Source organism: Girardinichthys multiradiatus, chromosome 23 (genome assembly GCF_021462225.1).
Source record: "Girardinichthys multiradiatus isolate DD_20200921_A chromosome 23, DD_fGirMul_XY1, whole genome shotgun sequence".
Lineage (NCBI taxonomy): Eukaryota > Metazoa > Chordata > Actinopteri > Cyprinodontiformes > Goodeidae > Girardinichthys > Girardinichthys multiradiatus.
The window spans coordinates 25,115,636-25,131,318 of NC_061815.1; the positions used below are offsets into that span (position 1 = coordinate 25,115,636).

The 15,683-nt window shown below is 42.4% G+C and overlaps 2 protein-coding genes across 4 annotated transcripts; both read left to right on the top strand.

Moving 5' to 3' along the window:
• Positions 1-1,144: 1,144 nt before the first annotated feature.
• On the top strand, positions 1,145-10,632 carry rnf20 (ring finger protein 20, E3 ubiquitin protein ligase). Of its 2 annotated transcripts, none has more exons than XM_047353817.1 (22): positions 1,145-1,283; positions 1,546-1,723; positions 1,808-1,876; positions 1,964-2,062; positions 2,158-2,305; positions 2,400-2,585; positions 2,691-2,806; positions 3,421-3,567; positions 3,651-3,725; positions 3,822-3,941; positions 4,954-5,133; positions 5,223-5,358; positions 5,917-6,038; positions 6,124-6,280; positions 6,380-6,683; positions 6,886-7,003; positions 7,152-7,301; positions 7,389-7,601; positions 7,843-7,968; positions 8,089-8,229; positions 9,522-9,626; positions 9,985-10,632. In XM_047353817.1, the coding sequence occupies exons 2-22, from the start codon at positions 1,553-1,555 to the stop codon at positions 10,159-10,161; spliced, it is 3,060 nt and encodes a 1,019-aa protein (XP_047209773.1). In that variant the 5' UTR covers positions 1,145-1,283; positions 1,546-1,552; the 3' UTR covers positions 10,162-10,632. The 2 variants fall into 2 exon arrangements, with proteins under 2 accessions (XP_047209773.1, XP_047209774.1); XM_047353818.1 differs by having other exon boundaries at positions 1,242-1,257.
• A 541-nt stretch (positions 10,633-11,173) lies between these two features.
• Positions 11,174-15,070, top strand: LOC124860472. Of its 2 annotated transcripts, XM_047353822.1 has the most exons (4): positions 11,174-12,089; positions 12,403-12,462; positions 13,942-14,044; positions 14,599-15,070. In XM_047353822.1, exons 1-4 carry the CDS (start codon positions 11,892-11,894, stop codon positions 14,952-14,954), a joined length of 717 nt encoding a protein of 238 aa, XP_047209778.1. In that variant the 5' UTR covers positions 11,174-11,891; the 3' UTR covers positions 14,955-15,070. The 2 variants fall into 2 exon arrangements, with proteins under 2 accessions (XP_047209778.1, XP_047209779.1); XM_047353823.1 differs by lacking the exon at positions 12,403-12,462 and having other exon boundaries at positions 11,177-12,089.
• The last annotated feature ends 613 nt before the right edge of the window (positions 15,071-15,683 follow it).

Here is a 15,683-nt window from a genome sequence, read left to right on the forward strand (position 1 = left end):
CTGAAGGATTGTGAGTCTAACCAGGTAGTCAGCAGCACAGGAGCACCACAGGGGACTGTACTCTCACCATTCCTTTTCACTCTGTACACCTCAGACTTCCAGTACAAGACAGACTCCTGTCATCTGCAGAAATACTCGGATGATTCTTTGTGGCATGGTGTGGAAACAATCATCTCATTTTGAATCAACAAGCTGATAAAAAAAGGCTGGTTCTGTTCTGGGGACTCCTCTGGAACCTCTGGAGATCATTGTGTAAAGACGGATTCTTCATAAAATGAAGAACATTATGGAGAACCCTGAGCATCCTCTTCATGAGACTGTCCTACAACAACAGAGTGTCTTCAGTCAGAGGCTTCTTCAGATCTGCTGTAAGACGGAGCGCTACAGGAGATCCTTCCTGCCCACAGCCATCAGCATCTACAACGACTCTTTGAGGAAACCTTCATAATGAGCTACAACAACATTTAATTTCCCTTTGGGATTAATAAATTATTTTTCAATTGTATTGAATTGAATATAAATCAAGGCAAAAATTATCCAAAAATACATCTTCACACTAGAACTATTGCAGAAAGTCAATAAGGTGATTAAAAACTTAGGGTATATTATGAGCAGTCTCACTGCAGTTCTTAACCAATTATAAATGTGTATCAGAGTATTATACTGAAATGAAATAGGCTGTAATATAAAATGTATAAATTATCATTTCTAATGGCAGGTAGAGGAAGATAATTAATAGTTTCTCTCTTTTTTAGGTGAATGTTCCCAGGAGTCTTTCATTGGCCCCTTAAATTAAAACTTCAGCTGTCAGGAAATAATTTATCATTAGCAATAGACGGGACCGGTGGAATTATATATCCACTCTCGATTAAGCTAAAAAGAACCTGTTTAATCTTTATCACCAGAAAAATATAAAAGACGAAAATAGGCCCAAGAATGGATCCCTGAGGAACTGTGTAGGTAGCACAGTGATCAGTACAAACAACTCGAAAGAAAGGTAAAATGTTAACCTTTTTTGTGCTTCAGAACAAATCCTCCCTGATAACTCTTAGAAAGATCTTTTTTTAGGGTATGAGGGTGGAGCAGTGTCAGAAAATATGCAGGTTTGGACGCATTTAGAACGTCCTCCGTTACTGTAAGTGGCGATAGAGGGTTAATGTCAGGTAAATGTTGCCGAGCCTCCCTCAAGAAGATTACCGCACTTCCGTTTCCGTTTGAGGCAAGGAGCCGCAACATCAACATATCCAAACATATTCAGTCAGTAACTGTTAAAATTAAAATCGGTAAGGGTTTGGTTATGATGTTTCATACAGAACATTTTACCAAATGATCCCAGCAGATCCTCAGTTCAGGGTCAGATCTCTTTAGTTTGTTTTGCATCTGCCGTTAGCAGCTAGCTAACATGCACCGAGTTTCAGTCAGCTTCAGGGTCTGAATGTTTAACTGCATCGTGCTACATTATGCTTTGGAGTATTTGGTTTGGGAATATAAATTGAAGCCATGTTGTAAAATTGGATCTCCGGTAACTACCTGCTTTTGTTGCAGGGGCTAGATGTCGGGACAGAAGCGTCCTGCTGACCCCAGCGGGCCCTCTTCCTCTGGTGGCCCCACAGAGAAGCGGAGGGAGCGAGATGGCGAGGACGGAGGACCCGGTGTGAGCACCGGAGCCGGTGGGAGCACCGCAGTGGAGACTGTCATTAAACTGGGAGGAGTGTCCAACTCTGTAAGCCCTTGTTCTGCTGAGAACAGCCATCAGAAAAGTGTGAAGTTTGTATTGATTCTGACATGTGAATGAAATGTTTTTCAGGAAGAACAAGACATCAAAGCTCTCCAAGCTAAGAACCGAAAGTTGGGAGAATCTCTCGATCAAAGACAGGTACACTCATTCTTCAGTGAGTGTTTTACAGTTATGGACACACAGAAAGCTGCACTGCGCTTCATCTATTGGCTCATTGGTTTGCAGGTGATTGAAGACGAGTTGCGAGAGCGAATTGAAAGACTGGAGACCCGACAGGCCACAGATGATGCCAGTTTGCTGATTCTCAACAGATATTGGAACCAGGTGAACATTCAGTCAAGGAACAATAAAGAGGAATGGCTTGATTTAACATGTCTCTTACTTTAGGTTAAGACGTGTCACTATTTGTCCTCTTTCAGTTTGATGAAAACATCCGACTCCTCATCAGGCGCTATGACCAAGCAAGCAGTGAACCGGAGAAATCTCCAACTGGTGAAGGACGGAGCCTGAAGCCGGAAACTCCAGAACCTGATGGAGATTCGAACCAGGAGCGGGCCAAAGACAGAGGTAATGATGGATCTGGCACAGCAACAGAAACGGGTGCAGCTCGGTGATATTAAACAAATACTAAACTAACTTATTTTCTCTGTTTCTCAATCAGGACATCAAGGTGAGACCGCTAACTCCTTTTTGGCCACGCTGGCAAGCAGCACCAGTGAGGAGATGGAGGCCGAGCTCCAGGAGAGGGTGGAGTCTAGCCAGAAGCAGGCTAGTCGTGTAGTGGAGATCTACAAGAACCTGAAGAACACCCTGGACCAGCTGAAATCAGAGCTCGACTCCGGGGCTGGTGAGGGAAAACAAGCAGGAGTTATTAAAAACAAAAAACGACAGACGACGATGGTATTGCAACGGAATTAAGCCTAAAAAGTCTAAAAAATGTGTGTTACTGCAGAGGGTGGTCTAAAACAGGTCGCAACCAAGCTGAACTCCATCCTGAGCAGAGAAAACGAGCTGCTTCAACAGCTGACCGAGGACCTCAAACAGAAACACAGTCACATGACCAGCGAGGTAGGAACCTTGGCTTCCTAATCACTCCAGTTACACTTAAATTGAGCTGCACCGATCCTACTGGCCAATATTGATTTCTAATTTCCAATGAGGTCAGACCTGCTAGATCTGGTTTTGACTGATTTACATGTAACACGAGCAACATGTTCTGCAACTTATTTGACAGAGCTAGTACTTTTGAAGGAATCATGGGATTATTCCCTTGTGTGCATCAATGCACTTGTTATTCTGTATCGGATTTTATTTTAATAAACTAAAAGAAACTGTTTTTTAAGTATTTGAGCTTCTGATTATTAAACACAGCTAATCGAGGAAAAAAATGGTTGATTTCTATTATAAAATTCATAGTGGACTTTTCTACACTCCAGGTCTCAGGGCCTATTCTGCAGCCAACGTGCCTGAATCACAGGACCGAAGGAACTCCTCAGTTTGCAGTCAGGTTTTACATAGTCTTGATGATAAACAGATTTTTTGTTTTAGGTTTGTTGAAGCACATCAAAAAGTCGTAGGACACTGGTCTGTGAAGACTGGAGCTTCAAGCCCCTGTTGTAAGGAGAGTAATGTGCCCCTGTGGGGGTCTCCTCATGAGTCTTTGTTCTCCCTGTCCTTTTCAGTCCCGGTCTTTGGGTCGGGCGGCTAACAAAGCGGACCAGCGCGTCAGCGAGCTGCAGGCTCGGATCGAGGAGCTCCAGTGGGACATGGAGAAGATCCGCCGTCGAGAGAACAGGCTAAATGCCCACCTGAGCGAAATACTGGAGAGGGTGAGAATGAGTTTTTCAGCAGCTGTATTAAGCATTAAGCTATGTGTGTTGCATATTGTGTTAATATTACCCGTACTGTCCAGGTTAACAGCAAAGGCTACAAAGTGTGTGGAGAGGCCAGCAGTGTGTGTGGAACCATCACCATTAACAAAAGAAAGGTAGGATTCTTTTGCCCCTTTCACTTGTTTTTTTTTTTTTTTTTTTTACATTTTTTAGTTTCTCAGTTTGCTTCACAGTTGATGTTTTTAAAATAGTTTGAGGAGATGAACAGCGAGTTGGAGGAGAACACAGAGCTTGCAGAAAATCGCCTCATTGAGCTGCAGAAGCTCCAGCAGGACCTGCAAAACGTTCAACAGGAGAACAACAGCATGAAGGTATTTCCATTAGAACAGCGCTGTTTTCAATGTTGAGTTCTGCATTTCAACATCAGCCAATCCCAGGCACACTGCTGTGTTGCTCAAGATCTTAATTGGATCTTTCCTGCGGGGCATTTTTAGCAAAAGTATTCATACTTGAACTTTTTCCAATCTTTTTTCACTTTACAACCACAAACTTTAAGGTATTTTATAAGGATTTGGTTATGATAGGCTAACTGAAAAGATGGGCATACTTGTGAAGTGGAAGGAAATTGTACAAGGTTATTAATTTCTTTGCCAATAAAAATTTGTGCAAAATCTTGCACATGTAGAGACGGAAATGGTTTCCCATTGTTTGGAACAAAGCTCAGTCAGACTGGATGGAGAGCAGCTGTGTAAAGTAGTTTTCAAGTCTCACTATAGAATCTCGCTTAAATTTAGGTCTAGATTTTGACCGAACCAGTCCAACACATGAATGTTGTTTGACCTAAACTCTGCGATTGTAGCTCTAGCCGTATGTTTCGGGTTGCTGTCCTGCAGGAAGGTGAACCTCCATCCCAGTCTCAAGTCCTTTGCAGCCTCTAACAGGTTTTCTTCCAGTATCCCCATCCATCTTCTCACAAACACTGACAAGCTTTCCCTAGGTAAAAAAAAAAAAAAAAGCATCCCCACATCATGATGCTGCCACCGTGTTTCACTGCTATGGAAACCTGCGCTGTGAGATATTCAAAGATTGAGATGCTGTTTTATAACCGGACTACTTTAAACTTTGCTGCAACTTTAGCCCTGCTCTGTCAGCTGTATTCCTTGGTCTTCATGTCGCTGTTTGTTCTCTAATCTTCTCCAACAAACCTACGAGGCCTTCAAAGAACGACTGCACTCAATTGTTGCATTATTTTCACATAAAAAAAACAAACACTTTTCAACATACACTGAATTTTATAGTTGTGGAGTGACAAAATGTGGTTAAATTGAAAGGGTTCGAATGTTGAAGGCTATGCCTTATTGTCTCTGGCTTTCTTGCTGCCAGACGGAGCTGCTGAGTCGAGCCGAGGGTTTGGTCAAAGAGTCCTCAGAGTATCGCTGTCTGCAATCCCAGTTTTCTGTGCTCTACAACGAGTCCCTGACCCTCAAGGCCCAGTTAGATGAAACACGGGCTCGCCTCAACACCACCAGGACGGCGCGCCTTAGACAGCTGGACCACATGGAGGTATGTTAGGCTGGTGCGCGCGTGCAGGTTAGGGTTTAAATGCGTCTCTTGTACTAACTGTTGTTCACTTCTATCGCGTCATCATGCAGAATGATGAGGTGGCTCTGCAGAGGAAGGTCCGCACAGAAGTGTTTCAGCTGGAGGACACGTTGGCTCAGGTCAAGAAGGAATACGAGATGTTGCGCATTGAATTTGAACAGACGCTTGCAGCCAATGAGCAAGCAGGTAATCAGCTTCAACAAATATATTTCAGGTTTTAGGTTTTCCTTATACCCCTTTTAACAGTTAATGGCCTGGAAATGCTGCTGCTGGGTATTTATTAAACAGCTATCTAGTGACAAAAACTACAGAAATTGTAGATTTGATTAAAAGTTTTAATATATAACAACTTGTTGGAATTCTCCATCATGAAAAAGATGTGATGAAGGCTTTTACGGATCGCAGCATATTAAAACGTGGTGAGGGAGTTGGTGTGTTTCTTAGAGCCTATTGTACCCGCTGTGGTGACCTTATTGTACAAAATGAGCAAAAATATTGCATAATCCCCCAGTTATGCTGAAAAAAACCTTACAAAGCAGAAAAAAAACCCAATAAATGATCCAAACTTATGAACATTTTTGTTATGTAATCATTTTATTTGTTCAGCTGCAACTTATATTTGTTTTTGGTGGAAATTAAATGTGGGAAAAGACCTTTAAAAGGTGTTACAGGAATACCAAATTTTTATATTGTTTTTAACAGGTCATCTCCTCTTTTTTTTTTTTTTTGCTACTTTTCTCTTAGGTCCCATCAACAGGGAGATGCGTCACCTTATAAGCACGCTGCAAACGCACAACCAGCAGCTGAAAGGAGAGGTGGTGAAGTACAAGCTGAGACTGAGGGAGACACAAGCTGAGCTCCACCAGGTAGATCAGAATGAGGCGAAGAGTACGAAGTTAAGCCGTAACGAGACAGAATGGCCAAACTAAAAGATGTCTCCTCGGTGTGTAGATCCGTGCCTCAAAGGGCAGCACCATCCTCCAGTCGCAGTCGAGCACAGAGATGGATGTGAAGGACGAGATGACCTCTCCTTCAACCCCGGCTGTTTCTGGAGAATCCGTAGTCAAAACTGAACCAGACAACGGCTCCTCCACACCCAGCAGCACTGGTTAATAACCTTTCTTTTATATTTACAATCAAAATAGTTTCGTTTTATCCTGGTGTTGGATTTTTAATGATTGTCTGGATCGACTTTGTCTCCCTGAAGGAATTTTAGTGAAAACAGAGGCCGGCTCTGAACAGGATGCAAACATCAAAGAGGAGGAAAAAGATGAGAAAAAAGAGAAGGAAGACAAGAAAGAAAAAGACATTGTAAAGAAAGAGGAGAAAGACAGGGAGAGAGAAAAGGAGAGGCCCACCCGGAGCAGCAGCAGCAGTGGGATAAAAGAGGAGAGGGAGAAGCCGGGGGTCAGCAGCCAGCCGGAAGAGTCAGCCGGAGATCGGCTCGCAATGATCGGAGGCTCCAAGAGGAAAGAGATGGAGCAGCTGAAGATCGTCCGAGCAGAACTAAAGTATGCTTGGAAAATAGTATTTACCATCAATCTTGTGTCTTACTGAATCTATGAGCAGTCTGGATCTTCTAACAGTCTTGTAAATCAGTATCATCTTAACACTGCAGCTCTAGAAAAAGCTTTTACCAAATTCTGACCTTCGCTGGATTATTTTCCCTGTGAAAAGTAGAGAAATTCCCAAAATGTATCTGTAACTTTGTAGGAAAGCTCAAGAGTCCCAGAGAGAGATGAAACTTCTGCTGGATATGTATCGATCGGCACCAAAGGAGCAGAGAGACAAAGTCCAGCTTATGGCTGCAGAGAAGAAGACCAAGTCAGAGGTCTTCATCTCTCCATAATCCTGACTATTAGTAGTTTTAATTCCTGTAAAAAAATTCTACAGCTAGGTCTGGAAATTCTGTTTAGTTTTGCAAAACAAGGAGTGTTTGATTAATCTGATGTGAACGATGCGTCTGGTGTTTGTCTCAGGCTGAGGAGCTTCGGCAGAGGCTGCGGGAGCTGGAGGAGAGGGAGAGAAGGGAGGGCAAGAAAATGGCAGATGAAGAAGCTCTGAGAAAGATCCGTTCAGTGGAAGAACAGATCGACATCCTCAACAAGAAGGTGTCCATAGCCAAACAGGTCAGAGCTCCAGCGGCTCGTTTACCTTCACAAATGTTCTCCCGGGTTCCATCTTTGTTTCTCATTTCTCAATGCAATACCTTTCAGGAGGAAGACGCGCTGCTGAGCGAGATGGACGTGACGGGGCAGGCCTTTGAGGACATGCAGGAACAAAATATCCGCCTCATGCAGCAGCTCCGAGAAAAGGATGACGCCAACTTCAAGCTGATGAGCGAGCGGATCAAGTCCAACCAGATCCACAAGCTTCTGAAGGAGGAAAAGGAAGAGCTTGCCGACCAACTCCTCACCTTAAAAACTCAGGTGAAACAAGAGGCATCTCAAAATTCAGACCTAATGTAGGGGCACTTTAAAAAAAAAAAAAAAGTGTATTTATTTATATTCATCAAACTCCTTACAGTCGGGAAGTCAAGGCCATGCTAGTGCCAGATAGTCTCTGTTTGTGACTGGTTATGGCACAAGATCAATTTACTGTTATCTTTTTAATTTGGTTCTAACTTAAACAGTGTTTGTTGAGGGGGATTGTTATGGTTCTGGTTGACAGGTGGATGCGCAGCTGCAGGTGGTCAAGAAGCTGGAGGAGAAGGAGCGCCTCCTGCAGGGGACAATTAGCACTGCAGACAGAGAGCTGGCCCTTCGAACACAAGCTTTGGACATGAACAAACGAAAGGTAACACGTCGATTAGAAACAGATACTTAAAGAGAGAACTGTAGTTGATGTGTAAGATTCTAACACATCCTGGTTAAAACCACACGAGTTTCAGTTGAACCACGTCTGTTGGTCCTGCAGGCTCAGGATTCTGCGGTGCTGTCAGAGGAGCTGCGAGCTCAGCTGGAGCAGGTTCAGCAGAAGCTGAAACTGGTCAGAGCGGAGGTCGTTGAGAACAGCATCTCCAGAGAAAAGGAGTCTTTCAACGCCCGCCGAGCTCAGGTAGCAACACACATAGAGGCTAAACCTGCAGTGAGTTTGTCAATATCTTTATTCAAAGTAAAGAAATGAACACAGACTTACTTTATATTGATTAAGGGACACAGTGACATACAGTAAATAAAAATAAAGTATTTTAATTACTGTGACGGACTGATAAGAGGAGTAGTAACTATAGATTGTTTCAAGAATAAAGCCAGTACCGCTTTATACCAGTTATCCACCACGAGGTGGGTCCGGACAAAACAAGCTTTCTTCTCCCGGCTGAATTATATTTGGGAGTTATCTAAACCCGGTTTCCATTAGGGATGGGCTATATGGACTTAAAGTTGATCCCAATATTTTGTGGTATTTATTTAAATGATTATAAAAAGTACTGGGCCTCCAGTTAAGCCATAAAATCACAAATACTGCTTCAATGATCCAATAGGCTACTTCACTGCACCAGTTGAGGGAAGCGGCGCCATCAGGTTTAGAAATATAAACTCAGCTTTATTGATGCTGTCAGGTGAAACAACAGTGGAAATATATCTCAAACATAAAGGTGACATTCCCAGGCGTACCATCTGTTTTTAGGGTTTACAAACATCCTCATCAAAGAAGTTTATCACTGGATGACTACTCTGAACCTTTTAGTCCTAAGGAAGACATTGTTTTAACTGTTTTCAAGATAGACTCGTGTAGAGTCCTTTTACGTACTGGGAAGACTTTCTTGCAGATCCTTTGCTGAGTAATCTCTTAAACAAACGTCATTGTTTTCCTTTCTTGGAGATTTACCAGCATGTTTATTCAAGGCCTAAATACTAAACCCTGTGGAGCAAGAATCTGCACTATAGCCGTATAATGACTATGAATGTAATAATACTCATGGGCACCATGTGGGTCAGATGAAGAGCAGGCGCACAATATAGGGAGGCTAATAGTCCTCAGCCATTTTGGACCTTTTGCTGCATGTCTTTCCTCTTACTTGGTCACAAAACCCTTAAAAAAAAAAAAAGAAGACACTCATTACAGGTGTATAACCACAAAATGACTGATTTGTTTCATCTGGAGTGATTTTTATTCAAATGATTAAATTGTAAATGTTTTATGTTTTGCTAAACACATAAATTCAGTGAAACCTTTAAACAGAGTTTGTACTGCTAGCTGTGCATACTCTACATTTTTTTTTACCAGAAGGTAAAGGTCACTCAGGCCTAATTTGATGAACATTTTGCATACATGATCACCGGTATTTGCGTCAAGAAAGAACATGTGGTAGACGTCCCCCCCTAACAGTCATCCACATTTTTCAGGAGGACATCTCCAAGCTTAGGAGAAAGATTGAGAAGGCCAAGAAACCGGCTGAGAAGATAAGCAACGGAGACGAGATCCTGAATGAAGAAATTAATGAGTACAAGGTACGTTCATAGGGACTTAAAAACGTAGGAAACTTTCATCTAGCACAACCTTGCACTTCAAAAAACCTCAGACATGGAGAACAGATGAAAAGCTTTAAAGCTGATTTTCTAAAGTTGTTGATGTTTTTTGATCCTGACTTTTTTCATTCGTCCATAAATGAGTCAGTAGTTTTACATAATTATGACAAGTCTGAATGACTCTGAAAGTGTTGTTTACGAGTCCGTTAGGAATCAGCTGTAATAAACCCTCGCTGCTGCTCAACATGGTTGCATTTTAAACCCCTCAGCGAAGAAGCTAAATGGCTTCTGTGTTCATTGTTGAAAACATTTCCTCCTCTTCCTCCCGTTTCTCTCCCAGGCTCGTCTAACGTGCCCGTGCTGCAACTCCCGGGTGAAGGATGCTGTCCTGACAAAATGCTTCCACGTCTTCTGCTTCGAGTGCGTCAAGACGCGCTACGACACTCGGCAGAGGAAGTGCCCCAAGTGCAACGCCGCCTTCGGAGCGAATGACTTTCATCGCATTTACATCGGCTAAATCCACCATCTCTGCCGTCCTCCAGCTGGGATGAATGCCTGAAGCAAGAGTCTGCACTGCAATCAAGTGGTCCATCCTTTTACAGGATATCATTAAATGCGGTCACATGATAAGTTTATTGATTATCTAATTGGAAGACTTCATTAAAAGGCTTTTTCACAATGACTGAAACATTCCCATTAAATAACCACTACTGCACTGATGTTATCTGGTGCATGATTGGTTTTATAAATGAATGAGTGTTGCTTGCATTCAAAAACAGGATACGAAAGCTGTAGACAAAAAAACTGCAGTTAAAAAAAAACAGCGTTTCTCTTAGTGTTGCAGATATTTATATGAAGTATCTGTGTTTATTGTAAATTTATTTCTTTTTTTTATTAGAAATAATCATTTTCTCGCCTCTAGACTCTTAACATCTCCTGTTGCTGTGGTGTATTTGATGTTCAAGTTATTAAACTGATATCAAATGCGTGCTACTGATTCCAGCTCCTAACCATTTAATGCATAGCTTTCCTCTACAGTGCGCAGCCAATCAAAATCAGTGTGCAGGTGTTGCTGTGTGCTTGCATGTAAGCCATTTCAGTCAACTCCAAATTGTCACTTCAAACACTGCCACCTACTGGCCAACAAGTGTAGGTTCACAACAATAATTCCTATAAAATGAGTCAATCTTTGGACTAATGTATGGTATGCGGTTAATGATTTCTCCATTAAAGTGGACCTCATGCATTACTGGCCATAACTGAAAAAGTGGGTAAAAAACCTTTTTAAACCAATGCATTTTGTTATGACTACCTTGTTTCCAAAAATACCCTTATTTGTGGTAAAATTATGTTCAACAAAGTGAATTTTTCATACGTAAAGGTCGATCGCAAACACTTTCTGATCATTCATGCAGCATGGTCCATGCATGAAAGGGTTGAAGCCTAAGCAATCCTCACATTTGATTGTGTGTATAAAACCACAAGTCCCAGTGTGCAAATCTGTATTTATCCCTGTGCTGCAGAGCTCTCTCCTCCCCCTCTTCCTCCTCCTCCCTGAAGATCCAGACGTGTTTTCACATTGGAAACGTAGTTCGGATCGCTGGAAGGAAGGGAGTGGAGCTTAGAAAGGTTTTTTTGTATCCGTATATAGTTGAGCAACATAATCCATCGCAGTTTGAGAACGATTCAGGAACAGGGACAAAAGTAGCCTCACTGGAGCTGGAATAAGACGCTTTAGGTTCAGCCGGGTTCACCGCTTTACTCCCGTGTTTCTGTACATCTCCAACCAAAGGAAGCTTTTTCACGTATTTCCGTTGGGGTTTTTTTATGAACCGCTGCGCCCTGCCGGCACATCGTGTGTTTGGACCCCTGCTGGAAGGCTTTCAACACCAAATATAGCTATATATGCTATTGGATCGGAATCTTGCAGCGCCGCCGATAGTTGGTCGAATACTTTTGATCCTGAGGGGATCTTTTGTCTAATTGAATGAAAAAGATCAATATTTTCTTGTGGTTTTTTTTTTTTTTACATATTTTCTCATTTTTTTCCCCGCTTGAGATGCACGTTTGAATCCCCGCTCAGATTGCTCCTAAGAGAAGCCATTTTTAACTAAGCTTCTGATTTCCGACCCTGCCTGAAGCTCCCAGACCTGCTCCAGGCTGCAGCTTTAACCTGCTCACACACATCTTGGTACGTTTTTTCATCCCCACCCCTTTCTATTGTTCTCTGACAGCCACCTCAGAGCCATGGCTCGGGCTTGGCTTTCTGTGTCTGTGCTGGTTCTCGCTGTGTCGCTGTGCTGGGCCGGAGCCGGGGACGAGCAGGCCAAGGCGGAGAGGCCGCCGGTGGTCACCCTGCGCACCGTCATCACGGGGACCTGTCAGGAGCTCCAGCGGTACGCAGAGTCTCTGGTGGGAGCAGGAGTGATCCGCTCAGCTGCTGAGGTACAGGAAGGGTCTTCGCCATATGATTACACGATTTCCTCGTTGCAAATGCTTTTCTTTCATTTTTTTAATAATCTAACTCACCTGTTATATTCTTGATAAAAAACCTGATTACTAACTTTCAGCTGTCACTTTTCTCTTCACCCTTCACGCTCATCTCTCTCTCCATGCTCCTTGAACTTGATAATCCTTCTCCTGATCCCCTTACCTTCTATATAACCCATTCAAATCCCATTCATCCATGCGTGCGCACACAAAAAAATACCCACATCATGACCCTACCTCCACCGTGCTGTGGCTCCCTTCTCTTCAGAGTGCTGTTTTGTATCTTGAATCAATGATGGGTCAGGAGAACGTCCATACCTTGGCTATGGTAAGAAAGCTCCTAAACACACTGAACTGGCATGGTTCCAACTTTGCAAGTGGCACCACCATGGGGGGTGGGGGGGCAAAGGCCATCCCTGTGAATTTCCTGGTACCCACTAACCTGGCAGTAGGCTTCTTATTATTCGTGCATGAATTTAATAAAAAGAGGGAGCTGGGATAGTTTGCAACATTTATTCATTTCTTTATTTATATTTCCTTCATAGTGCTCCTTTTTGAACGTGTCAACCACACCTAGTGTCATTATTATGTGTTTTAAAACAAAATATGTTGGGAATGAAAAAAGCATGTTCTTAATAGATTACTTCTGGTATATAGGAATTTAAAAACTTGTGCTTCTCTGAATTTAATTTCAAGTTCTGCAACAGTGATTGACTTAACTCCTGACTTCTGAAATTCAGTGATGAATTTTTGGTTTTGGTGATTATTATTCACCACTACCTAACTGCCCCTTACAAAAGTTTCTGGAACTTTGGAGTTGGTCTACACTGTTTAGCTCATGCAACCTGTGGTTGAAGCAACACAGCCTCTGTGAAGTCCTCACCACCTCGTTTATATTTGCATGCTAGCCTGCAACCTTTCTCCCAGCTGTGAGCTTGTGAAGATAGGATTTTGGTTTTCTTGCTGGCTAAATAATAAGTAGCTCATTGTGACTCAGTTGGCACATTTCTGAATGTAAAAATTCAGGGTGTGTGCAAAATCGCTGACATGAAGATGGCCTCCTTGTGCAACCAAAAGGTAAAAAAAAAAGCAAAACAATCTCTCTCCAACTGAACTTGTAATAATAGCAAACCCAAGAGTTCTGCATGCAGCTCTGACTGAACTCTAGGAAATATAATATAGCAGAGCAACTTCTGACAGACAAAGTTACTGTATTAAAATCATGACTTTTTGTTGTTTTGAATGTGTGCAGTCTTCGTCACATTAGCTTCAAACTCGTTATTAATATGCATTTTTGCCCTTTTTGGTGGTCTGAAACCTCTCTGAAGAATTTGCATTAACATGCCAGTGGCATTAAATCTACAGTGTTATCAGTCCTCACATGCAGCCCACTGTAAATGCCCACTGTGATATTAAGTGACAGATGTTGGGACTCTCGCATTGACACTCTGGACAGTCCATGTGTTGCTGTGCCGTTCAACAGGTGCAGATAAGATCCCTCCTGTCCTTCTGAGGGGGATACACTTGAGCCTACAGGATAAGACAGACTCATGTTGGGGATGAGACACTATATCTGAACAGTGTGGGATTTTTTTTCCAGCTGTCTTTTCTATCATGAGGTGAAGCACTGCAAGCCCTCTTATTTTATGGGCTCGTGCCTGCAGCTGAACAACTTTGTAGCTGCATGCATCTTCTCTTCATTTCGCCCCTGCTTGTTCAGAATGTTGTCTCTGTTCATTGTTGCCATGTGCAAAAACAAATTGAAACACGTTTCTCACGCTCTCTCTCCTTCTCCTCCCCGCCACAGTTTCTGCAGACTGCGATCCAATTCTTGGCTGAAGGAGCAGCCAGTGGCCTGAATGTCATTGCCGTTTACGTCACCGAGATCCTCAGAGTCACAGGATTTGATGGTGGGTACCGGGATGGTTTCCAACTGAGACTCTGGATCAGTGTTTAGACCTTTGCACTTTAAGCATTTTCAGCTTCTGTGTGCCAAATTTTGTTGAAGATGTTTCTGTGATAATCAGAGTGTTGCGTGTAAGAGAAAATATGAAGCCGGACCCGTAGGTAGAAAGGCTGCCACACTATGTACAGTACAGACCAAAAGTTTGGACACACCTTCTCATTCAAGAGTTCTCTTTATTTTGAATGCCAATAGTGTGTGGAGCAGTAATCAAAGCAAAAGGTGGCTACTTTGAAGAACCTAGAATATAAGACATATTTTCAGTTGTTTCACACTTTTTGTGTTCAGTATATAATTCCACATGTGTTAATTCATAGTTTTGATGCCTTCAGTGTGAAGCTACAATATTCATAGTCATGAAAATAAAGGAAACTCTTTGAATGAGAAGGTGTGTCCAAACTTTTGGTCTGTACTGTTGGTGTGTTTACTCCCTCTGCTTCCTCTCAAACAAACAGCCTTTGTACTTCATAAAATAAATCGCTGGATTTCCTGCCTTCACAGTTGCGCTGACGTTGCCACGCTTCACCCCGGAGGGCGTGACCAGCGTCGCCCAGTGGGGTCTGGTGGGCCTCATTGCATACTGGATACTGACTATCCTCCTCCGTTTGCTGATTGCCGTTTTCAAGCAGCTGTTCTGGGTCGTGAAAACCGTGTTGGCGCTCTGGCTTTTCGGACTTATCGTGACTGATAAGCACTCCTCCGCAGAGACCACAGCGATTCGAGTGGGAATCCTGGTGCTGGTAGTCGTCCTGCTCACTCTGTTCACTTCAGCCTCTGAGAAGTCTTCCAATTTGGAGGGCCGGCTGAACAAACTGGAGGGCCGGCTGAGGGCAGTAGAGAGGAGAAAAGAGGAGTAGAGATGGGTGAGGGTGGGGCAAAGGTAGTGTTAATGCTGGCGCAGAAAGTGGCAACATTTAATGATTTCTACATTTGTGACAACTTTGGGAAATAAAGTTATCTCTGAGATTTTTAATCAGAAATGTCATTTTTTTCACATTCAGACATGAAACTTGATTATTAACATTATTATTTTGAACTAATCCATGTCACAAAGTTCCTTGTTAGCAGGAAAATAACAGGCAACTAAAATGAGGATATAGCCAAACAGTATCTGTAAATTAGTGAAATCAAATTCATATCCTAACAGACAAAACAGATAATACATTAGAAAGGGAAGTAAAAAAGAGTGTAATTTATGCAGCTTTCATTTTTATTTATTAGAATAAAAGTGTAAAAAGTCTTCCATTATAGAACTCATTTTATACTCAACAATGGTAAGAGCTAATTGGTATATTGCTGAGTTGGCTTGAGGCAAGGCACGATTTTTTTGGATATCATTCATACACAAGATCATTCAAAGTACTGTACGGGTAAAAAGGGAAAAATTCACGAATGTATTAAAAGAATAATTAAAGAAAAATTTAGGCACTGTATAAAAAAGAAAAATGTTAAAATGCAATATTAAAACAAAGAAAAAATATGATTAAAAATGAACTGAAATACGAACCGTTGACCTTCTGCTGAAGGTCAACGGTTCGTCCAACGCTTTCTGGATGATCAAGGTTTCCAGGGAGTTGATTCCAGAA